The 25,554-nt window shown below is 39.1% G+C and overlaps 1 protein-coding gene across 7 annotated transcripts in view; it reads left to right on the top strand.

Moving 5' to 3' along the window:
- LOC110987571 (histone-lysine N-methyltransferase MECOM-like) overlaps positions 1-25,554 on the top strand; it is a 161,174-nt gene that overhangs the window by 77,562 nt on the left and 58,058 nt on the right. For 6 of the 7 annotated variants that reach the window (XM_087147367.1, XM_087147368.1, XM_087147365.1 and 3 more), the window contains one exon: positions 3,052-3,440. In XM_087147367.1, coding sequence (XP_087003493.1) covers positions 3,052-3,440 — 389 coding nt within the window. Of the gene's footprint in view, positions 1-2,085; positions 2,511-3,051; positions 3,441-25,554 lie in introns of those variants that run through there. The other variant, XM_022250403.2, reaches the window with a different exon arrangement.

Here is a 25,554-nt window from a genome sequence, read left to right as displayed (position 1 = left end):
CCATACAGCTCTTGGTGAGTCTGAGTGTGAGTCCAGGGTCACAGAAGTCAGTGCTCTGATTGTATGTGGTGCTTGAAAAGTGACCCACTTAACTTGGCCCTTCAGTCCCGTTGTGGTAGTGGGTACCCTCCCATGGAACTGTCAGTAGCTGGCTGTATCAGCAGCCTTCTATGTATATCTGCCCTCAGGTACCCCCAGAGAGTGGGCTAATTCACATTGGAAGGATGCTGGCTATGCCAACATCGGCAAGATAATGCAGATATCAGATAGCAATGTGTCAGGATTGACTAACTTCTTTGCTAGGGTCAGAAGTACGCTGTGTTCTTCCTGCTGCTGGTTAAGAGCCTTTTTTATTCATGTCTCTAGGGAAGAGTGCAGCCGTCTGCAGAATACTGATACTAAATTTTTTGAATAGGGGAATAATATTTTCTGTAGCCTGTCACTCCCAGTGTATTCTGAACTGATTAAAGGTTCAAGTTTTGAGTAATTTAAATTTTGAGGCCATTTTATTGGTTGTACAAAGGGAATGGGCAGGATCTGCCATATGTCTCCAGGAGACCTGAGTTGATGACATTGTCAACAGTCATCTGAACTTGTACCTGACAGCTTACCCCAGCCTCAGCTCTCTTCAACCTTTCATTTTGAATTTGACTTCAGGAAAACATCAGGATCAATAATGCTTTGAAAATGTGTACCTATTAAATTGCCTGGTGTCTGAATTAAACAGTTGCATCCAGCATATTTTTGGTAACAAGAACCATATGTTTTCCTCTCTCATTCTTGTCGGATGTTGAAGGGCAGATACATTATGGCAGTGGGACACAGATACCGAGTACAAGATAAGGGTGACACACACAGATGTAAATGTATTAGGTGGGGCATAGAGCTATCAGTGGGGAAGGGGCTGTGGACTTCAATTTAGACCTGTATCCCTCCATGAACCCTGTTAGAATGTAGTTGTCAGAATTACACAAATGAGTCAGAGAAGGAAGACGTTAAGAAAATTAGGGGAATCTGCCAGCAGCATTCGTTCCCTCATGCACTGGTGCTCCGTTAGAACCGATCTCATGTATAATTGTTCCTTGTGTGACATTGGTGAACAGTGCTGTAGCCTCGCAAATGAAAGCTTTGCCATGTCTTCTGCCCTCAACCAATAACTTTATAGTAGCAATTTTCACAAATATACCATGTTTTTTCCTGTTTCGTCTGCTGCCGACTAATAACTTAATAACTACATAAAGCAAAATTTACAAGTATGCCTCGTTTGTATGTTTGGGTTTCACGTCCATTTCTGGTATCCAAACTCTTTTGTAAGTGCCGGGTTCTGTTCCCTCCCCTCCATCCTCTCCCGCTGGATCTGCTCCTACATTTCATGAGATTTTAAAAGAGATAGGATAACAATCTTGGTGCACGACGTTGGTTTGAATCCTTTTCCATTTCTTCTGTTAGTTCAAAAATTTCTTAAAGACAGTGGGTCAGATTCATCTGTCCAGCTTGTATAACAGTGATGCGCATTTTACATTTAGTTGAGTTTAATTTTAGTTGAGTTTAAAGAATTGTAACAAAATGATTGATGTTTTCCTCATCTCTCAAATTCTGTCCTCCTATAGATGAAGTCCCCGAAGATAAAAGCTGCAGCTAATCCCTCTAAAATGAGTGTTAAGTTGTGTATTTTGCAATGGTTCAAGATTTCCAGATACAGCTTAAGGTGATATTAGACATTCTGCACAGGGGACTCAATGAAAATTTGGCCAGATAGTGGTAACATGGTGGTTCTCAATGGAGAGTCTTGGAAATGTACAAACCTGTAGCTGGGTTTGTAGTTTAAAGGCACTGTAAACCGCAAGATTGATCCATTTACCATGTTTACACATAATGCACACACATTTTACAAATTTATCTCTAGTGTTTACATGTACAACAGAATGGCCACTTTCTGGCAGTTTATGCATGTACTGTACTGTATGTGCACAAACTATTACAGTGATCCCCAAGTTTATTTGATGTAGAAAATTTCACACTAGCATGTAGTTGGTCAGATCCATTCTGCATCTGGGGCTGCTCTAGAATGGAACAGCCCGGTTTGCATGTTACCAAAATGTGACCAATCAGGAGGGCTGGTTGCACCTGGCAGGACTGAAGGGGGATGAACCCAATGCATGAAATGTGTGTTGGCTGAGGGCCATTGAGTGTGGTGTATAGATAGTTTATAAAGATGGTGGTTTGTATCTGTGGTTTGGCATGAACTTGGAATAGTCTGGACCTGGATAAAGGAGGAGGTCAACTTTGGGATTAAGTCTGGCCTCTTGTTAATAGCCCAGGAGTCTGCATGGTGTGGGAGCTTATTAAAGACATTTTCTGATGGGATGTCTCCATTGAGATTGTTTAGGCAGTGTGATATGCAATCAGAGTTGTGATCTGGCAAGACCTTGACTACAAGAACAACACTACCACCTGTGCTAGACACAGGCCACTAACTCACACATTTTGATTGTGATTGCTGCTTCACTGTAAGTTTATTAAGTTTATATTGTGTAAATAAAAGTGACGTTAAAGCATGGTTTGTAGGCTTTATTTTTTGCTAAAATGTGTCTTTTTCTTTTGAAAAAATGGAAGTTTGAAGGAAAAGACAAACCAACTTGTGATGAACTTGTCATATAGCAATTTTCAGTTATTTGGGGGTTGCGTAATTTTGTACATTTGTGCATAATTTTTGTTGTTTGTGAACGTTGTGTTCATTTCAAAATAGGTTGTGACTTGCGAAACGGAAATATTATTGGTGGTTCAGTTTTAACTTGGACTGCAATTGACAATGACCACTGATACTCAAATCACAGATGATAACCAAAACACTTCTAGATGGTTTTCATATTATTTGCATACAGGTTTTGATTACAGGTTGGACTTTAAATGACTGTGAAATTGTAATAAAAATATTTAGTTGTTATGAGTTATGTCTGTAAGTGTTTGCAAGATTTTGGCCACTTGAATAACATTTGAGATTAATTAAATTTTAAGGGGGCTAACCATTTCATATAATCCTATTTGCAGGTGAGCGTGGTGAGACAATGGAAAATGAAATGCTTAACGACCACTCAGCCTCTTCCCAACAGCCCATCCAAGCCCCGCTGCTTCAGCAGTCATCCCCCATCACAACCACAATTACTGAAGCCTACGCAGCAGACAGTCAGCAGCAGCTGGAGACCTACCATCACCAGCGGCACCAGCAACACAAGCAACAGCGGCAGCAGCACTCTGCAGCTGCCGTCTATGTCCCAGAGGATGTTGTCCTTCCACCGGAGTTTGAGCTGCGTGAATCCTGCATCCAGGAGGCTGGGCTTGGTGTGTTCTCCCTGGTTGATATTCCCGTTGGGGAACGGTTTGGACCTTTTGCAGGTGTGGAGAGATCACTGGTCCAGGATATGCTGTGTGCATGGGAGGTAAGTTTTGAAACTCGAGATCTACAGCAGTTCATCTGGTTAAAAAAAAATTATCCAAATCGATTTTCTGTTCAGACAAGCCCTTTTGATTATGGTTGCCTGGATTATCTGTTTTGAATTCCCAACCGTTCAGTTTGCCGGTAAAGCATCATTTTAGAAGTTGATACCAATTTATGTGGGATAACAGATTTTCAAATTCTCACAAAAATCTTGCTGTGCACCTAAAGATGTGATATTACTAATAATTGTCGGTGACTTTTTCTGTCCTATCTTGCTGAATACTTTGAAATGCCCATTTGATTTATTGATTAAAAGTACTGTAATTTGTAAAGAGTTAACAAACAGTAAAGGATAAAGAGTTTCAAAATTGTTTTGAGATGAAATCAAATCACTAATTTGTCACATTATCAGTAGTGCTTTTTTCATAAACAGGTCTAAAAAAAACAACAAATGTACATGTACTGTAATAGTTTATTGCAGTGCTGGAAATACTTGTTTATCATGGAAGTATCAGAGAAATTGAAGTCATGGAAATTCCTTTAAAGTCAAGGAAATGATTTTGCAAGTCCAGAAAAAAATGTGAGTAAATTTTGGATTTTAACCCTAAAAGTCCTCAGTCCTCCAAGAGGTGAAGGATTGAGGAGTGTTACAGTTAACTAAAAGGTGAAAAAATCTTGGAATCCATTCTCACTCGTTAGGGATGTGTTGTACATTTGAGAAACTTATTCTCACAAAATTTCATAATTATTCTTAAAATGTCTTCATTTTCCCCCAGTTTCAAAGAAAGAGCATGGATAATAAAACAACAGTGTAAGACCAAATGTTTGAACAGTCCCAATCCTTGATAAGTAACAACATACAAACTTTGGACTGTTTTGAGGTTGGACGGTTAAAAAACTAAGGGCACAGAGTGTGCTGCTTGACCATGCTGATAGATTTCCCCTGGTTGTAACTTGGCTCTCAGCACCCATGGTCTGACCCCCTTGCTGTCTCCCTTGCTTAGTTGGACATCAGTAAATGTGTCAGCACTTCTGGCACCAGTATCCTGTTTTAGACATCAGTAATGTCAAAGAATATTCTGGTTTTGTCTGCCTGTGTTGGAAAGATTTTTCTAAGGGGGGGGGAGGAGGAGAGGAAGGAAGGGGAATGATAGGAGAATTATGATTGGGGTCATCGTTTGTACATGTAGTTCCGGCAATAAGCTTTGGCCACAAGGTAATTCATTGATTTAAAAGTGTGTAGTGACTTTAAAAATCCATCAGTGGGATTTTGAAAATTTTCATGCACATCAGTTTTCATACTTGTACATGTTGTTTTTCTGGTACATGTAACGGTACATTTTTCATAGAATGTAATGTTAAATGCAGACCTTTTGATACTACATGTAGTTCACTGCAAATGTAAGGACTGGTACTTGTCTTCAAAACACATTTTGCAGTGTACATAGGTTTGACGACTTATTTTAGCTCATGATAGCAAACGTGTATATTTCAACATGTACAGTTTAATGTATTGTATCAGAAAGGCTGTGAAAGTCTGAACGGTTCAGCAGAATTGGTACTCCTTTGTACTGGCTGTGAGGGAGAACCATCTGGGTTGTTCTAAGGAAGTCTGAGTTAACATAACTTGGGTTGTGCTTACAGTTGCTTGACTTACAAACTGTACTACCATGGAGTTAGGAAACTGTGATGCCGAAGCCTATATCTGTGTTGTCTTGTGGTCCTGTCCACCAGTACTACCCCACACTAAGTGTGCCCATCAGGTCAAGGCCAGGGCTTGGCTGGCTTATGTTTTTACCTACCAGGGCCCAATTTGTTGGCTTTGTATGAGCAAAGCCTTTGTCTCTTTCATTGAGACTGTTAAGCAGTAAGCACAAAAAGTGCAAGAGCATGCTTAATCCCAGGGGAAAAGTTGGTTAACTCAGTGACTAAAGGAGAGCACCTCTAAGAAAAACATGTTTTCTCTGATTTTATCTGTTCAAATAAATGTGGAAGTATCCAAATCGAACACAGTGTCATTTGTCTTCAGAGCACAACTATAACAAGCTAAAAAAGGGCTCTTTTTTGTTCACACCAAGATGCAAATTCTGAATTTAGATTGCGTCATTCGGAGAAAACAGAGAAAATTAGGGGAACCCTTGGCCTGTGTTTGTAGTGTGTGTTTCTCTTGATGTAGAATCAGTCAAGTGTCAAATTAACTTGAAAAATATACAGTGTCATCTTTTTTCTTTCACCAATGCGATGCTTTGTCCTCAGTGTATGGTTCAATCGAGCAGCATGGTTGAAATGTAAAATTTTTCTTCCCTGTGTGTTGTATAATCACATGGTACTCAGTCCTCTGGAAGTTGTCTAACTCTCTGACCCCTGAATGGCTGGGCATTTATTCCTGTTTGTATGGTAGTACCATGTCTCTGTTTTACGATGGGAACAGAAATAAATGGGACTGATTTTTCTTCCAGTTTGTCAAAAGGATTGCTTGTGAGCGGTCCTGTTTTTGGCACGGGCAGTGGCTCGTAAATGTTAACTTTTTGTAATTCTGTTTCGTAAAATTGGGATGCAAAGCAACTACTTTGTAGTCTGCCCAGCAAGCAAGCTTTGCATAGCTTAAAAATGTCTCAATGAAGTGGCAACTGAATATAAATTAAAGTGAAGTGAAGCCTCAGTACTCCTCATGTTGCAGATTGGGAATTTTAACATATAAACGTGATCAACTTGATGTCTGCTGTGCTCAGATTAAAATAAAATTGGAGACTTTGAAACGCTTGGTGGTGGCACAGGCTTCAACTTTTACTTTTAGAGAGGCAAGGCCAGTTGGCCTTAAGTTTTAAGCCTGTGAACATCTTAGGGCATTGCAGCAAAGTTGCAGGACACCAAGGCTGATTTGAAATTTTGTGCATGAAAGATAGGATTTCTGAATACTGGCAATGTTGAAGTTGAGTCCTCTAATCCGGGTACAGCATACTCTGAGTACTTGAGGTGGTGAGTCCTGGGCCGAGTAAAAGTACACTGGTGATGAGTCTAAACCCAAAGCACCGAATACGAGTACATTCAAGGCTGAGTACTGGGCCGAGTCCAAGTCCGAGTACACATACCTTGTACATGTATATTACCAAGAAGGTTTTAAACAAATGTATAATGTATAATACTTCAACCACCACGCAACCATCGCCTTTACTGAGTAGCTAGAACTTTCAATTTTTATTTGTGCAAAAAACATTTACATTTATAAAAAGTGATGAACAGTTGCTTTAATCAATGTAAACATATCTACATGTCCAGCCGACAGTTCCTAAGAATTATGGACAATCACACCACTATACACAATGCTAGTCAGGTAATCACGACAGGAAACAATGTTCATATATCACGTGGTAAGTGTACATGATGCATTTAGAGGGGTGGGCGATAAACTTGGGCCATGGCAGGAAATTTTGTGGAAACGCTCGCTTCAAGTATGAGTATTACCTCATATGACATTTATGAACACAGAAAATACATAGACAAGAGGTCAAGTTCTGTGAATTAACTTGCAGAAATCTTTTTACAACATCTATGTTTTTTACTACATGCTGTATGCATATACGGTGTAGTGTAACGAAAACAGAAAAGACAACAAGATTCTTTTTATGTAAGAGATTTTTTTTTTAAATTAATTTTTTCCTAACTTGGCATTAAAGATTTTAGGGTCTCGCCAAAAAATTAGGGTCGGGCGGAAAACTGGAAGCAGACCTTTTTTTGGCCTCAACAAATTGCATATCAGAAATCACCGACTATGGAAAAGGTATGAACGAGTGCAACAAAGCCTCTCTTAGTGTCAGTCAATGTGCTGTGATGCTCATGGAGCTTGAGCTTGGCTCATATCAGTCCTACGATTTCTCAAGTAAAAGCTGCAGAGGCGGAAACTAGATTAACTGAAAGGCTCCTTGTACCCAGGGTACGATAAGCATTTTGTTCATGTTACAGACTACAGAGTGAAACTGCTGTGTCGTATTGCGTTGTGTTTGAGTTTGAGCAATGCAATCTTCACTCGTCACCCAGAACCACAAACCATGATTGATAAAAAAAAAAGTACTCAATTTTTTTTGGAGTACAAAGGCCGAGTACCGAGCACCTACGGGTTGAGTATGCTCAAAATCCAAGTGCAAAGAGTCGAGTACGGGCCAAGTACAATGAATTTTCAAGTACTGATGATCGAGTACGGGCTGAGTACTCTGACGTATTCAACTTGTACTTGAGTAAGAGTTGAGTTTGAGTTTGAGTACTCCAACACTGAATACTGGTATATTTTTACATATGAAATGCTGAACAAGAAAATACGTGTATGAATGCTTATTCTGTAAGAGAGGGAAGAAAATTAAGATTCTTTCAGTTCTGTTGTGTGCATCCTGAAATTTTTATATGTTCATTTTGTCATTTCACATTGACTTGAAAGTTGCCAAGTTTTACTTGCGAGGGATTGCCTTGTGTGCAAGGCATACAAAGACAGTCATTTAGACTGATCACTGACATGCGAGTGTATGCACTGGGAACAGTTATGAAAATCTCGCTTCCCTGCATCAGTGAACGAATGGAGTTGTCCATGAAATAAATAAAAAATTACTCAAGATCACACACAGAGAGAAAGATTAGCCTTTGATTTTTTTATTTAAACAAAATCTTCTATGGATATTTTTGACAGTTATGATAGTTGCGATATGTTTTTGCCATCATATGCTCAGTTTGAACATTCATATACCAGGCATTGTGGGCCCAGAGCTACATGTAAATACTGGCTCCTGGCCATTCCATTTTAGTTTTTGCATTACAGCAGCAGAAACCAATGCTCTGCCATGCATGCTTTTACGTCGCATGTGATTTTCACACACATGTACCTTGTTGTTGATCCACTGTGCTGCACTTGATTTAGAACTGGAATTTCTCTTTGCGATTCAACTAGTGGGGATCCCAACCTGAACTTAACCAAGATTAAGATGATGATTTTCACGAAATCGCCAGATTTTTGTGGGGTTTTTTTTTCAACTTGATTTTTTTCTTATTGAAGGTGGTGGCAGCCATGCCTGCATTGCGTGAAGTTTTGCTAACTCTGCTACAATACACGCACGAAGATACAGGGCCAGCCATGAACATGAACATGTGTAGTTTTGCTACACGAATGGACCGTAGTCTGGTATTTGATACATGTACCTCCGAACCATTCCTTCTGTACATAGTTTGTTGTCATGGGATAAAGACTGGACCATTTTGGAGCTTTTCAAGCTTGTGGTCAAAAACTTTACCATGTACAGCAACAAAACAGACTACATAGGACACACGGTGGATATAGGGTATTGGGTCAATTGGGTTTTTTATAAAAGGGTATCATGGCACTTTGCTGGGGCATCTGGTGGCTGCTGTTAAGTTCAAAGCCTGGTGGCAGATAAACTGGTTGTTTTTGTCATTTCTGGGCATGCGTGCGCAAGTTATAAGCATGTGCGGTGGTTCTGAACACCCACACAACTATGGAAAAGGACTGATTTGTCAGCCACCACCAAGCATGTCTCCCATTGTGGCTATAGCCAAGTTCCCATTGTGGACCTTTTCTTCCGTGACCACACAGAACTTACCGCGACATTCTTTTATATCAGTCTACTGCACATTCCCACTTGGACATTTTAAACTGTATGGAACATTTGTTTGCTGTGCAAGACGAGCTGAATGTTGTATATTGCCAGTAAGCAGTATGGTGCAATTCAACACGACCCCATTCGTCTGTTATTTTAAAAATTTAATTCTCCACCAATGTTCATAGATATGTGTACGCCCTGTTCTCATTTGTGCTGACAGAATTTTTTCCATATCTATATCTATATTCTTCAGTATTTTCCCTAGCACTTAGACCAAATACAAATCTGACAAAACAGCCAAATCTGTTGTGTTTAAAGTAGCAATCAAACGAGATGTACATGTTAGGGTTCAGTGCACTAATTCAAGTGATAACTTTTGCTGAGCTCATTTATTTAGTATAGAAATTGTCCCTACAGTTTCTTTTGGAAAAGGAGGTTTTTTGGCCGAAAAGTGGAAGGATTGTGGAAATAAAAGCCAGGATCAATTGTGGGTTAGGGGCTTCCATCCTTGGGCAAAGTTGATAGAATTAGGATGACATCGGTCCTCAGTGTCCAAGAAAGTAGAGGAAGCTAATAAGCCATTTGCGAGTTAAATTTGAATAAAATCTGGTACACTGAATTATCTAATTGCACATAAACATACTTGCAGCAATTTGAATTCCCCAGACTAATTTTTGAGCACGAATGCACCTCTACAATCCTGCAGTCATCTTGATTTGAACTCAATCTATTTTGGAAAATGTGCAGGCAATTTCGCACAGTGTCATTTAACGTGTGCCTGGTCAAGAATTAGAATGTGTTGGTGTGCTAACAGAAGTTACATTCTGAGAAGTGTTTAGTGAATTGGTTAAATATTTGAATATTCATGATTGAAAATAAACCATTCATGTTGTCACTGGAAACATACCAACTTTTGTAGGAAACCCATAAACAGCGGCGCTGAGGAAACCTTCCTTCTTGTGCTGTGTTTCAATCATATAAACCTTAATTTTTTTTTTCAGTTTGATAACAAACACTAAAAACATTCATGAGTAAAATGACATTTGTTATCAAAGTTATGAATGTATATTTTGTAATTTAAATTACAGCAAATAAAAATGAATAATCACTTCCGAAGGGTTATAGTAAAGTACAGATTTTTTAGGGAATAAGTATGCATATTTTGTTATTGACAAATGATGTACATCAGTCTGAAATCCCAGTCATGTATCTGTAACCTCTTAAATGAAACATAATGCATATTTATTTATTTGAAGGTAGTATTGCAAGTAGGTGCCATGGCTCGGTTCGGGTTTGGTTCGGACATGGTTTGGAAATTGTTTCCCGAACTTTGGTTCGATTTTGGTTCAGACATGTACATGTACACACATACATATGTACATCCATCATCCAATCCATGAGCAACATAACAGTTTTCCCATAATTTGTATAGGAGTTAAAATTCTGTAGAAACTTACCGTTGGAGGTGTGACAGTTTCCGACCGTGGTTTGCTGACCAAAAGTGGTTGTGTTTGGACCATGCTTGACTCAACAAAAGAATTGTAGGATATGTGAAAACAGAAAAAACAGCATGCTGAAAATGGGAGTTTCCTCCTTTACAAGATACAAGATCAAATTGGATTTTGAGCGGAGTCTGTTTTGGTCATTTTTCATGAAACAGATTTAACTACAAAATACGATGTATTCAAACAGTAACCTCAGTATCAAGTCAGCATTCTTTCCCAGGACGGTACCCACATGGCTAAAGGGGCAATTTTCTGGTTGCAGTTTGGCTGCAGCACTATTTGAAGGATGAAAAATAAAGTCAAATCCTTGTTATTGCAAAAATGAAACCAGGGTTTTAAGTTGTTTTCAAAATCTACACCAAATTGAATTTTTATTTTTCAAATTAGATCGCACATTTTCTGAAATTGTCTGAGAAAACCTTAGTTGTTTTCATGGTTATGTGACACATGGCAGGGAGTCAGGTTGGCATAGTGGGTCTTTCCTCGCCTTCCACAGAGATGTGATCTGGTACTATTTTATACTATTTTAACTTACTCTTAAAAACAACAGGGTCCCAACATGTGCCTGAAATCTAGAAAAAACAAATGAAGTCATTCATGGTCCATCATAGTTAAATGGCCCATCATGTTTTTTTTCCATTACATTGTTCTGTTTATATTTTTGTTACTTAACATTTTGTGAATGCAAGTGCATGTTATAAACAAAGTGAAGAGAAGTTTCTTACTTTGCAGCCCTTTCCCACCAGCCGTCAATTTTTTTGCTGAGGCAATCTTTCGGCTGTCTGAAAATGAGTCAGACAACTCTGAGACGGTAGCGTGGGCGTCCATCTTCTCGTTTCAAACAACGCATGGCGTGCATGCGCTTAGCTAATTTAGCAGTGTACTGGACCATGTTACCAACTCTATAATAGCATATATAGCGCTGCGGAGCTGCGGCCTCGTCAAGTATGATCTATTGTAGATATAGATCTAGTGATCATGTGCCAACGCGCGTGCATGGTAGTGCATATACTAGCCATATACACATTGTATAGCGGCTATCCAGCTAGGTGGCAGCAGTCGCTGGCGCTATATTATAGACTTGCCAATTGCATTACTTTTTTTTTCTGGTCTGGCTCTGAGATGTGAGAAAATGGTTGCCAGACGTGTGAGTGTGAGAAAGAGCCCTGAGGTGTGACTGTCATGCCAGATGCGTGAGACTTGGTAGGTCTGCTTCGACCTCTGCGGTCCCGGGCTCGATTCCGGGCTTGGTCCACATGTGGATTGGGTTTTCAGTCCCTACCTGACTCTGTAGGTTTTACCCAGATTATACCTCTGGGTATATTCTAAAACTGTTGCTGCTTCTCATTGTTTCCTCTCTACAGGTTTCTTCAGGCTTGCAAGCTACTGTGCCTAGATTGCTTTTGAGGAATCCTTATTGTCATTACCAGAAATAAATACTAATAATAATAGCACTGAAGTTATGCTGTTTGTAGTTGAGTTTTGATAACATTTTCATTTACATCCATTGCCATTAGGATTTATACCTATAGTACCTGCTCCTGTATCTTCAGGAGTAGGCACTATTCAAAACATGGGAGAGTTGGATGTGAAAAATGCAACTGTAATCACACGTGGCATGTGAGCAGCTGCAGTTATGTGTGAGTGGGTGCTTACATGTATGCGTTATAGAATAGTATAAGAATGCTTTTATGAGAAAGAATTCCAAAAACATTTAAGAGTTTATATTTGTTCAAAAGAAGTGTGTAAGGAGTTGGCTTTTGGCAGTTGAGGAAGAAGGACATGGTTTGTGATCTGGGAAAGAAATGAAGAAAAGCAAACTCAACCTTTTGAAGTACAGTTGTTTTTATTGGTTTGGCAAAGTCCGACAATCCACTGAAATTCCCCTCCACAACTTTGCACAAGGTTTTCTGGGACTATGCTCCTGAACATTGATTTTACACACACTTCCTCTGCATCTGGGTATGCTTTACTGTCTGTGCGTGCTGTATGTTATTGTGGAAGGAGAGAGGGAACCATGCAACCATTTATTTCGCACACCCACTGTCGATCTCTGTGTAGCATTGATACAAGGAGCTGTCCTGTTTGTCTAGAGGTTTGCAGCATGGTTGCAGTAAATCTACATCATGGAACTGTTCCCATTGGACCTCTAAGCGCCCCTGCTAACTTACTGTGGTCGCACGAAAATCTTGCGCGGCCACTTTCGGCCTGGTAGTTTTGCATCATGGTCACATAAGATGACAGGGACGTCCCCATTGGATTTAATTTTGTCATTTTACAAGAAAGTCGTGGTTAGTTAGCCAAAATAAGTCCAATGGAAACATGGCTTAAGTGTCCTTCTTTCTGAGTATTCATTAAAACAGGCACATAGACACTTTTGTTTTATATACGAAGTGTGGACATTCCTTTGTTCTCCTGTGGTTTTTCTCTCACTAGGATAACTCCTTCAAGCTGGATTTTTGATGATGATTTCCGGGACTGTTTCTCTTCATTTTTCCACAAATAACTTTGACCCCCATATGCCTCTAAAACTGTTTTTTAGAGAGGGGAAAACATTGTGTGGACGTGTGTGAGTCCACACAATGCCATTGCACCCTTCATTATGTGGACTTCTTTTGTGCAGAAGTCCACATAGTATGTATGCCCCACCTGCACACGAACACACACACACAAACACTTTTTCTGCAGTTGTGAGGACAAACGTGCATCATTACACCAATTTTGTGGGGACCACAATTTATGTGGGGACAGAGATATGTCCCCTTAGCTTGATTCTTATTTGCCTTACAATAGAAAAACAACAAGATGAGGGCCCATCCACCAACCAACACAAACACATAAAAAACACGCAAATAATAAAAATAGCAAGAAACCTCTTGAAATAAAAAGGACTACTAGTGCCAATTTCACCGTACAGTTGAAGGCTCACCGCACTAGCACTCTTACACAATGACCATAATGATGCTTCGTGATCAGTTACTCCAGCAGCCAATTTGGAGCTCTTTGGAATTGTAAGAATAAAAAAAGCCAGTTGATATCACCTTGGAAGAAAGTAATCACTGCAAGTGATGACCAACTTCGATCAAATACCCGGTTGATTTTTTTCTCACTGTCATTTGTGATCAAGTGCCTGGGGGTATTATTCAGTTGGTTAGGGCTTTGGAGTACATGTAAATGATGCCTAACAGACTTATAATTAGAATGAGAAGAGGGGTGGTTTGGCTTTTTGGTTGGTCCCATAAGGCTTTCCCTGACCATAAGTAGATGTCCCTGTCCTCTCAAATATCCCAGTCTTATCTGTCCTCTCATACCCCTTTCTGACTACCCAATCTGTGGGCTGTCTGGGAGGGGGAGGTAACGGCAAACCTTAACCCTGAGATACACCAGGTAGTGCCAGTGTTACCATAAAAATACTCTTTTTCCACCCTGGTTAGGAGAAAAAAATTGGCTGCTACTCAGGGGTTTGTTAACCCTGTCAGTGACCTGGGGCCAATTTCATAGAGCTGCTTAAGCATGAAATTTGCTTAAGCACGGAAAAAACCTTACTTGATAAATCAGGTAACCAGCCAAAACTCCATGTTATGTATATTGTTTGGGATTGTATTTAGCTGTTTTTTGGTTAGCATGACTATCAGGTAGAGTTTGAGCTGGTAACCTTTGTTTATTAAGCAAAGTTTTTTCCTGCTTAAGCAAATTTTGTGCTTAAGCAGCTCGAAATTGGCCCCTGGGTTAAGGATGGCAATCTCAAGATTAACTAACGGCTGAACCCTGGGATTAGCACTGAAGTGGGAAACCAGGCATTCCACAAGCAATCTCGGTGTTAATTAATGCACAATGAGTTATTGCGTAATCTGTGGTCAAAGGTTAAAGGTGCAAAATATTGCTGCTGCATTAGCCTACGTACAGGAATGTAGGCCTGTTGTTGTTTGATAATTGTTACGCGTACACACGCACATTTTGGCAACCGATACTGCCGCCATGCCTCTAGCGCCATTTTGGATGTGGACAGTACTTGCTTTTTCTGAAACGGGACTTCGTGTCTAATGGGGCTTGTTGTTTTTGAAGTTTTTAGCATATAAGTAAGCCAAATAGTGCCATTGTAAGATCAAATGAGGTAAAAAAAGAACTAAAATTTAAGTGCTTAGATAATTAGCTGCAGCCAAACCACCGAACCAAACCAAAAATAATCGAACATGGCACTTCTGAACCGAACTGGTCAGTTCAGATGTTTGGCTTTAATATATAATATAGCCGTGAAAGCACACAGAATGCATGCAATAAAGCTTGATACAACTTACTATGGTCCCGCATCATTTGATGGTTGTAAAGAGCATGGGGTGAGATTTCACTAATAATCAACCGAGAACATGTAAAGTACGGCATGTCTGCTGCTTAACAATGCTAAATTGTGCTTATGTATATTCAGACAACATTATGTATGCTAATACATTATCCATCTTTCTTTATTAAAATAGCTAAATACCATGAAGTGTCATGGGAAACTTAGGAATTCCCTGTTCATGGTTTATCTTCAACCAAGATAGAAAATGCTGTACTCCATAGGCTATATGTAAAATTTTTCCAACGAGTGTGGAAAAAAAGGTTATGTAGTTAGATCCTTTCATGCGGCCATTATAACAACAGGAAGAGGCCTTTTGGGAAAAAGATTTGACTTGATGGAGAAATCAGTTTTTGGTCCAAGAGCAGGCTGCTCATTTCTGTTTTCAAATGGAATTCATCTGTGGTGGTAACCAGACAGGAATAAACTACAAATAAAGGAAATCGTTCACTTCCGACGGAGGTACAGGTACATGTATAGGCCATTTCCTGTTCCATGCAGGCTTCTTCACTTTAACCCCTTAATAAAAGCATTTGTTCTGGCTTTAGGTGTTATTCACTCCTTGTTTACAAGCTTTCAATTACATACCATTGTAATTGTAGAGTTTGCCTTCTGATCTCATTAAATTGGGGGGGATTACAGACTCCCACTTTTCCAGATTTGGCTTTTAGGTTTTTATTTTGTATTTTCCGGAGTGGCCACAGGGCCTTCATATCCCCAGCACATGGCTGGAGGGGATGTTGTAGGAGTCCTTTGCCTATCCGTAATCTGAGGTGACCCTGCATCCTATTATGAAGGATTGATGTGTCTCCCATATGACTTTGAATTTGTCCCATATTGAAGAGATCCCTCTGCATTACAAAGGACAAACATGCTCAAGTTATAATTTGCTCCGTTGTCTGCCTTAATCCACCCAATAGTGTACGCGCATGTTAACTTGGAACTCTGTCTGCTGTGTGTAGAGAGAGCCAGTACATATCTTTAGTGTGTAACTTACATCATATATTACTGATCTCATTTTTACATTAACATTGTGATCTCTTGTACATGCTTAAAGAGAAACCAAAGGTATTTCAAATCCAGTATGGGGTGTCAGAACATCCCCAAATGAGTTTCATGGGACATCCTGACTACATGTGCAGGTGAAACACACACTTTCACAAATTTACTAAATTGAAATGAGTTCAGACTTAAACAAGTTTGATCTGTCTATAGTTTCAAAAACATCAGTGTTTGTCTAGCTCTTTGGAAAAAGGGGGGATGGGAAAAAGCTGACAACAGTGGTTTTACAACACATCTTCCATTCATAAACACAGGCACTTGTATACCTTTTCACAAAAACTCAGACATTTTAAGTGAATATGAACTTCTTACTTCAGAAATCAGGGTTGGAAATGGTAGGCGCAGTAAAGTACAAACCTATATTTCCCTCCGAGTTTTAAAGTGCAGCTGCAACAAATTTTTCTGAGACACATTTTCTGTAATTTCATACCCTTCAATGTGTGAAAATCTTTTACAATAATATTTGGTTAAATACATTGAAAAGTGCACTTTTTAAAACTTAAAATTATCCATGCTTTAATGGGCAAATGAGGGTGCTATTGCCTTGATGCCATCTAGGGAAGACATAATTCAGTACGTAAGGTTTTCTGTTCACCTTGTGAACCCAGAATTTACTTTTCTGATAAAGGAAATGATGCTCACTTTATTGCTGTGCACATAAACAAGCAGAAATCAGCGAAAAAAGACAAGATATATTCAAGGAAAATCTACAAAAATGCAAACTTCTTTGTGTACAAAGCAATGTAACATTGAGGCTGTTTTCCTGGGATGACATCACAGTTTTGCTCATGAATATGGAAATACTCATTACCATAAAAAAGACAAAAGGCAGTAAAATACCCTTTGAAGGTAAATTGATTACAGGTACCTTTTAAGAAAATGTCTTTTAACATGCCCAAAGTCACCTTATGGATCCATCTATGTTTTCTTTGTTGATTAACTTTTGTGAAAGTTGTCACACTCAAGGTAGCTGTACATAGAATTCATGACTTAACCCTCTATAAATTTGCACACAAAGTTTCTCGAACATTTCTTAAACATGATAATACCTTAGCTGCTTTGCAGGGTTGATAGATGTTGAAAGTATTACTTAGTGATATTTATTAGCTTAAAAATACTCTCAACTCCACGGGCCTATCTGTGGGGGCATAAGTCCCAATCACCCAAATCTCCAGCCATTGCAAGTTTATACTTCTAGGCAACTGCATGTGTGTGAAATCACAGGCTCTTTTGCCAAGTTGAACGTGGTGCTCAGTACGAACTGAAATAAAATGCTTTAAAATAAGTCTTTTGTGAGAGTAAAATCTGGTACACAGAGTTATCTGATTACTCATAAACATAACAATGGGAATTCCCCAGACTAAAGACACTGTTGCTCATATGCAGCAAGGTATGAGACGGAGAGAACCCCCCCTGCTTTGTGTTGGTCATTGTCTCCCAGGAATCTGGGGAATTCCTTTCAGACATCTTGGGGGGGATGTGTTAAGTAACAATAGTCTGGAATGTGTATAGGGATTAGACATGTTGGGGGGTACCCCTCGGTCTCATTTCTTGCTGGGTATACTGTTGCTAGTTTTTGCTAGTTACATAAGAGATGTCTTGCACCAAGGCACTGTTTTCAATAGATAAGAAGGGCACAAAGGAACCAGTCCATTCCAGAGATGGTGGTCACTATGCAAAAGCTTGCCCCAAATCATGAGGTATAGCAAAAGTGTCTTAAGTATGAAGAGTTCCAATTGTTACGTTCACCAGATATTATTCAAATTTAACTCACAAAAGGCTTTTTGGGAAGTTGTGGTGTGTAATTAGTTGTTTCGGGCCACTGCCAAAACAGGGTTTGTTTTTTGTAAATTTTCTGTCTTTTTATTTTCTTCCACTTCAAATCCCATAGCATAACATGTCTTCAAAGTTTAGTCTTTAAAAATCCGTATAAACTTAATTGTGAGTTCCTGCAACTTGCTCATTGCAGCATGTCGTAGAGTCTGTATTTTTTTCTGTATCGTGTGACCCTTGCTTCTGGTGGAAACCAGTTGACAAGTGTCGTGTTTTTGACTCTGGTAATAGATAACTTACTTTCAGTGGTGTTCTGAGGTCAATTTCTATTTTTGAAAACATGTACTGGTGACATGATACAATTGAGCCCCTCTGGTGGCAGGTTGAAAAAACTAAAAATGTATTTTCGAGTTAATGTCTGTGGCAAAGTTTGCCAGAATCACTTCGAAGTTGGTAGATACAATGAACTTTGTTCATACAATACTACGTGTTTAGTTAGAAGCTGATAACATCATCAAACTGGAAGTTATGATGAAAAATGTTTAGTTTCCTAAAATCTGAAAAAAATCAACTGAAATTGGAATGGAATTAAGTGATAGAATAAACAATACAGCCTACTGTCCTGGGCATTTGGCTTGACTTATTGTCCACACGCCCGGCCCACTGATATCAGAAAAGTACCTATGTGATGGTGTTGCTAAAAAACTCCATGCCCATGCAGTACTGTATACACACACATGCACCTTGTATAAATGTACATGTTCTATGTGTCTGTACAATACCTGCAACCAGTGGAGATTTCTACGTATTTCAGCCTTGTCATACATCTTGGCATATGGTCCAGTGGTTCAAAATAGGAAACGGACTGCAGATTTACTCCGATTCCAGCCTCATTTTTTTTCTATAACCAAAAGAGGTCCCTGAAACAGCCCAGTGTTTGTCTCATGACAAAACACAACGTTCATCTCATTAATTGCTGTATTTTTTAGCCCTGTCCTGGTGGCTTGGCCTAAGTTCTAACTAAATCCTGAATTCTAATCTTTGCTGGAATCAGTCCATTTATCCTGCCAAATTTGGTCTACTCAGGTGTAAATTTGCTGGGCCGAATGACCCCCAAGGGATTGAGGTTTCCATCAGAATCGGACACAAAGGGCACTTCAAGATGATGATTTTACCTTTCAGGGTTGCTAGCTTTTGTGAAAAACCTCAAGTTCAACGAAGTTCAAGTGCCCCAATCTTAGGTTACTTTTCCTTGTTTGTTGAGTGTTCAAAGACCATTGGTATGGTTTGGTTAGGATGTAAATGGAAGAAATCGTTATTACTGTTTGACGTCTGGCTTTTCTTGATTGATTTCTAAACTCAGCACTTGGTTTGGGACTTGGTAGTGTTATTTCATTGTTTGAAATCTGACAAAGTCTGTTACATAAACTGATAAATCATGAATGAATGTAAAAGCTTGGACTTAAGCGATCTGTTACATAAACCTGGTTTCCTGCTTTGTTTGTCTTGTGTTTTGTTGTTTTTTATCTCCCTTCTTTCCTTTTTTCAAGTTCCTGTGTTTAGACAGTCATCAAAGCCAAAACCAGATGAAGACAACAACTGGCCTGCTAAATAGGCTAGAGAGAAGAGGTGTGTTTGCTAACACAGATTGCAGTACTTGTATCTGTCTAAACACATGCTCATTATCATGTCAGGGACTTCATCTACCAGCAAAAGAAACCCTTGAATTAGAAAACCAAACCCCCTAAAGCTGATTTTAGAAAAAGGCCGTGTTTATCTTGAGCTTGTCTGCTAATCTTTCCATTGAGGTCTCCTTTTTTTCTTGAAAAGATCACTTCTTAAACAAAATGGGGAAATAAATCTGGTGCTGTTATCCGGAGTCCTGTTGTTTGTGGGAGGGCTATCCCTTCCACAAACAACAGCACTCTGGATCCTCTATTAAGAGGAGAAGATAATCTTTTGTAGTTCAATGGGACCATTGTGTTCGAAGGGTAATGACCTGTAACAAAGCTGTGAATGAACTGAAGCTTGCAGGATATTGTCCATTTGTTTTACCTTGAAGAGGTCAAACTGTTGGAATTTAGTTCAGCAAATTCCTCATTTTATGGGGAGGATCCAGTTTCTGTGATCTGCAGTGGTTCCTTGGTAAATTTGTTGGAATAAAAGATTGTTCCTAAAGGTACTTGCTGCTTGTGGTGATGCTAGCCTTTGCATGTGTTCTTTTTGTAAACCATAAGTGTGGGAAGGATTGTCATGTGTGCATGCATTTGGAAGGGCATGATTCTTTAAATACTTTCAATAATTATTTGAAGAACCCAGTCTTTCCCAAAATATGCAGACACGTAGAGTCTTTCCTATTTAAGTGGATGACAATAGAAAATGCATGCAAAAGGGCAAACAACTTAAAGGTGTATGTAATTTGGAGCATTGGTCAGATTTTGCAGAAGGACAGCAAAGCTATTTTCTTCACCATGTATAGATTCCAGTTGCAGTGTAAAATGATGCATGCGGGTGCTGGGATGGATTTTTTGATAGTGAAAGCTGCTGTAAAAACAAGGAGTGTTTTGGGTTGTGGGCAGAGAAAAAAAGTTTTCAGAAATCAAAGTTTTTAGTCAGTTGTCTCTTCCCACATGATACTTTTGCTTGCCACATTGAAAAAAAAGTTCAAAAAAATTTACTGAAGTTGAAAGCAACCTGCCCTGTCTGTACAACCCATCCAGCATGTCAAATATGCAGCTAAGAGGACTCAAGAACTCAAGAATAGAAGTTTTCCAATCTTACATTTAGAGAGCATGCAAAATATTGCATGCCTCTTGATACTGGCACTGCTGTGCTTAGTTATATTACAACTGTGCCTTTAACTGTTTTGCTATAGTGGTAAATGATCTGCACAAATCAAACTATGATTCCGAAATATCTACCCTGCATATACACATTTGAGTCTTGTAAATTTGGATGAGGAATATTGACAGAGAAACTTAAGGCCATGTGTGCATCAGTTTCCTGTAAACTTTTACAGCTACATGTGCTTAAAATATCACATGGAAATGTTCGTCGTGTATGTTCAAGTAAATACAGAGAATGTGAAATGGTCTGCACAGATGTGCGAAGCATTTTCAAAATGAAAGAAAAAAAAATGAAAATTGGTTCTTCAAGAGAATGATTTATTTTCCGTAGTCATTGTGGCCCTGAATGTCAACAGTATTTTTCCCTTTCCCATTTCTGGTTAGACATGTAGGAAGTTAAAAATAAACACCATTGTGTGGGCCTGTTGCTACATTGGTATGATACAGAGATGACTGGTTAGTTCAATCAAGACATCATTGTGAGGGAGGGCAGAGTGTCAGTATAAACAAAATGGCAAGTCATTCGAACAGTTTATCTGGGGAAGCGTTCACTCCATTTTGAACATGTTTTGATGCATCACTGTCCCCTGAGACCTCTTGAAGGAAGTTTTACAAGAGTTCTGGAGAGGGGTGTCTAACAAGCTTCAGTCCTGCCTGTAATTGGCTATTAGTAGGCAGGGTGTGGATTGCACTCTGAACATGATTATCTATTGGCTGTTAGTAGACAGGGCGTGGAATACACTCTGAACATGATTATCTATTGGCTGTTAGTAGACTGGGTGTGGAATACACTCTGAACATGATTATCTAGTAGTTGGAGGTTCTCATTTTCTCCACAGTGATTTTTGGAATTTTTTGTTTCAAGGGTGTGACAGAAAGGTATGTTACCGTACATAGAAGAGAAGGCAAAATATGGATGTATACATACAGTATAGCATTTCAAAACCCCCCAAGTTCTTAAACCATGGAAGTATGTGTGAGTTTTACTAGAGCTTTAGTGCAATGTGTAATCTACAGGTGTAGTGTAGGAATATTCCATAATCTGCTAAGTTCTGTCTGCTGGTACAAGTCTTACGAGGCTGGTATCAGAGTGGGCAGGAGCCTATTCTATAACTGAATCAGAACAAGAATACATGTACATGTTGTCATGATCTTTTCCCTGTATGAGTGCATTAGTTTCATGCTTCCATAGTCATGATAGTAGATGTTCCATAATTTCCTGCACTACCATTTTGTAAACTACTGGAAATTAGAAAACACTAGGTTGCTGTTCTACCGACAGGTAAATGTGAGAGCTTTTGATCTTGATGGTGAGCCATACTTTTTTTGCCAATTTGTTTCTGGGGTAGGAATTGTATTTGATCAGACAGGAAAGCAAAGGTCACATATCTACATGTACATTGCATAAGGAAAATGTATTTGTGACAAAGAGAGATGAGGAAAAAAAAACAACAAACAAGTTAAAGTAAGACAGAAAAAAGAAGAAAAGAGAAAATGGAAGATAATGAATGGATTTAGGAATGGGGAATGGCAGGTCAGAAAGGAAAGGTGGCATCATTTTCTGGCCAGATAAGAACTGTGTGGGTAAGGGGGTCTAACAGTTCTGGGAGGGGGTGCAAGGAAGTTGCTGTCCTGTGAGGGAAAGAAGATTGAGAGGGGTGAAGTCCCGGTGTGTGGTTATCATCAGAAATCAGTGACAGCCCAGACAGGTCAGGGGGAAATGGGACTCGACAGACTAGGGCACCGCAAAGTGGCAGTAGAGAAGGGTACATGTACATGTATGTACTGTACATGCATGTGCTTTACATGTACACTGTACATGTACAATTATGTATGCACTGGTCAAAACACAAGTGTTCATCTTGAACTTTGAAGTGGAGGAGATGGGGGAAAGTTAACGGGCAAATTGAAGAGAAAAATTGTTGAGAATAGAGAGTATGAGAGAATGTGGATTTAGGGGCTAAATAACAAGTTTATTAATAGGTTTTAATGTCATGTAAAGTCGGTCGTCAGGGTTAGCATGGAGCTATGTAAGATGGATACTTGTCTTCATACTCAAGCTAGCACTGGATTTTATGTTTGAACTCATTCTCATTAAAAACTTACTTGATGGCAAACCCTGAGTGTTGTACTGTGGAATACATTGAGGTGCCTTTTAGTGTATACATATGACTTAAAAATTTGTACTCAAACTCAAAATACATGCACATGCACTGCAAGAACAATCATGGATACATTTTGAAGCAGTTTTGCATGATGTGAAGATTTTCTTCAGTACATTAACTTTTATTACAAGTCTGGAACTTGTAAGATTTGATTTTTGAATTTAGCTCTCAGGTCTTTTATGTCGAAAGTTGAGTTGATTGCTTTTGATGCACCCTTAGCTTCTTATCCATTTGTTCAATTGAACTTGGAAGGATGTGCTGTGTTTTTGTCAGGGTCCTGTTACTGTACAGTTAAGATTTGTGAAGAGATGTAGGAAGAGCAACTTGAGGAGGTGAGCAAGAAAGATAGTTGCTGGTTATTGTTTGGAAGACAAGCAGATTGTTTTGTGTACTATAGCATTGGATGTAGTGGGCAGAGGTGCTAATAGGCCCACAGGTAGTTTGTGGGGTCCTTTGTGTTTGTTGATAGGCTTACCATGCTCTAACTTCCCATAAGATGATAAGGAGGACAGGGGATCCACAAGGACTCAACAGGTTCTGTAGAATAAAGAGAGGTGCATTTTCTGTCGTCTGCTGTCAGGCCATAGAGTTATGGTCAGCCAGGGTTAGAGTCTAGCAAAACATTAATTGCTCACATGCTTTGACTAAAAGTACATTTTTGTTCATTATTGTTTGAAGAAAGTTTAAGTTCTTAAACTGATATATTGACAGTTAAAGGAAATCCATGAAAATCAGAGAAAGAATTTTAGAGTACCAAGGAGCACATTTGATCAGAAAATTTACACCCTTAAGTGTTTGTTTTTACTCCATGGATTCTTAATAGATTATCTTTTTGAGGCATCTTCATGTTGAGTGCGGGTAAAAGGTTGCTGGAATTTGTTCCAACAAATGAGGATGAATTTATCTATACGAGGGATTTCTTTTTTTTGTGATATACATGTATAGGTATCAATATTTTTGACTTTAGTCGATTCTTATCAGTACATGTAATTTTGTTGGTCTTGATGAAAAAGAACTGTTTGGCTCTTTATGCCATGGCTGAAGCACCTTCACCACCTTAACGTGATGCATGTGTTTTGTGCAGGTGTGACACTTTTCAATCTGAAGTGTTTAAAGTCTGGTGCTTTGGGGAAATGTTTGTTTGGTGGTAAAACTGACGGCCGTTGATTTATGCTGGGCTGGTATTATTATGTAGCATTTATTTGTGTACCCTGTTTGAGTTACCTCAGCCTTTGTAGAACACATCTATTTGGCCTATCCTGGCAAAGATTTTTTGCTTTGTTTTGGCTCCTCATAAAACATTAATAGCAGCTCATTAAAAGTGACAAAAATGAACTGTTAGATCTGTGAAGGATGATATTGCCTGGCATCTCATTTATTGTATACATTTTGTGGGCCTACTACAGTCAATTTAGGGGGTGAGTGATCTTAATCAAAAACCCATCCAAAGTGCTTTGCACCTGTAGCAGGGTCCTGCTGCATTTGGATTTTTGTTTTGCTACAACCCTGGATGGGCAGATTGGGAGAGACATACAAAGAAGATGGTAGGGATATAATAAAAAGGGAACTTGTGGACAGAAAAAGAGGGGACAAAAATGGTGTCAAGGTGTGAATGGAAGATTAATGCACTTTGAATGGGGACTAGCAGAGGTGTGAAAGGCATGATTGATGTTGAAACCCACAATGTCCTTGCAGCACTCATGCCTTGTTCCTGTCCTTGTGTTCAGTGTCACTGGGCCCTGTTGTAAGGATGTCTGGTCTATACACTGCCATACACTAGTCACACACTTGTTCTTATATATCAAAGCCATCCCCGACAGCGTCTGTTTTTCCATTCTTCTTCCCCCTTTGGATTTTAATCCGTCTTTTCATAAAAACCCCAGCAGTTGGAAGATCAGTAACAAAGAAAGCGTCCTGACTCAGCTTTAAAAGGAAGAAAAAAAAATGACGCAGACATTTCTCTCTTGTCCCAGTCTATGAAATTGGTTGGACATTAGGGATTAGAATCCAGGATCCTTTCAGTTGAATGAAAAAAGTGGGTGTTGGACTGTAGTTTTGTTTGGGTATTGGCAGTTTCTCAGGCAGTTTGGCTCAGAAGAGTTGGCTGCATTAATTCAATTCATTCCATCCACAATGAATGCTTTGTGTGTCAGAAATTTTCCCTTGGTGTTTGAGGGAAAGTGCCATCTTGGATGCTCTGACAAAAAGTAAAAATAGCCTGACTGTAAATTGGTGTCACATTTTTCCCTTGTTGTAGTTGTAAAAATGTGCTGCAAGCATGGTTGAAATCCAGTGTTAAAAGTTAGAACAGACTATATTACATGTACATGTATTGTATGTATTAATGTCACAGCCAATACTTTTTAGCCTTTTGGATGAGGAATATGAAATGAAGGACCATTGTAGCCATGAGAGAATAGTTCTCATAGGACTGTTACTTATGAGTTAACATAACACCCTTGCATCTGGAATACTTATGTGATTCTGCCATGTATGAGTTTATTTAGTTACATATTTGAAACATATATGTACCTTTAAGCTTCTCTTCTCAATCATACAGTTTACATCTGTGTCACTTGAGAAAAAAATTTGAAATGTGGCTAACTAAATATATACTTTATAACGTGTCGATAAGTAGGGCTTTTCATCCAAAGTCAATTGATAACAATATTACCAGAAATTTCATAATTAATGATTGGGGAATGAGTACTCCTGGAGCAAAATATTCTGGGTTGATGTAGCTCTCTCTCTGAGGTCATGGCTTAGGGTCATCTACATGTAGGCACAAAAGTGGGAACTGAAAATCATTGGATCTCTGTGTA

This window comes from Acanthaster planci, linkage group LG16 (genome assembly GCF_054643075.1).
Source record: "Acanthaster planci isolate LZ-2023a linkage group LG16, COTS_SCS, whole genome shotgun sequence".
In the NCBI taxonomy this organism is placed as follows: Eukaryota; Metazoa; Echinodermata; class Asteroidea; order Valvatida; family Acanthasteridae; genus Acanthaster; species Acanthaster planci.
Note: the sequence above shows the minus strand (reverse complement) of the source record. Positions and strands in the feature narration are given on the sequence as shown.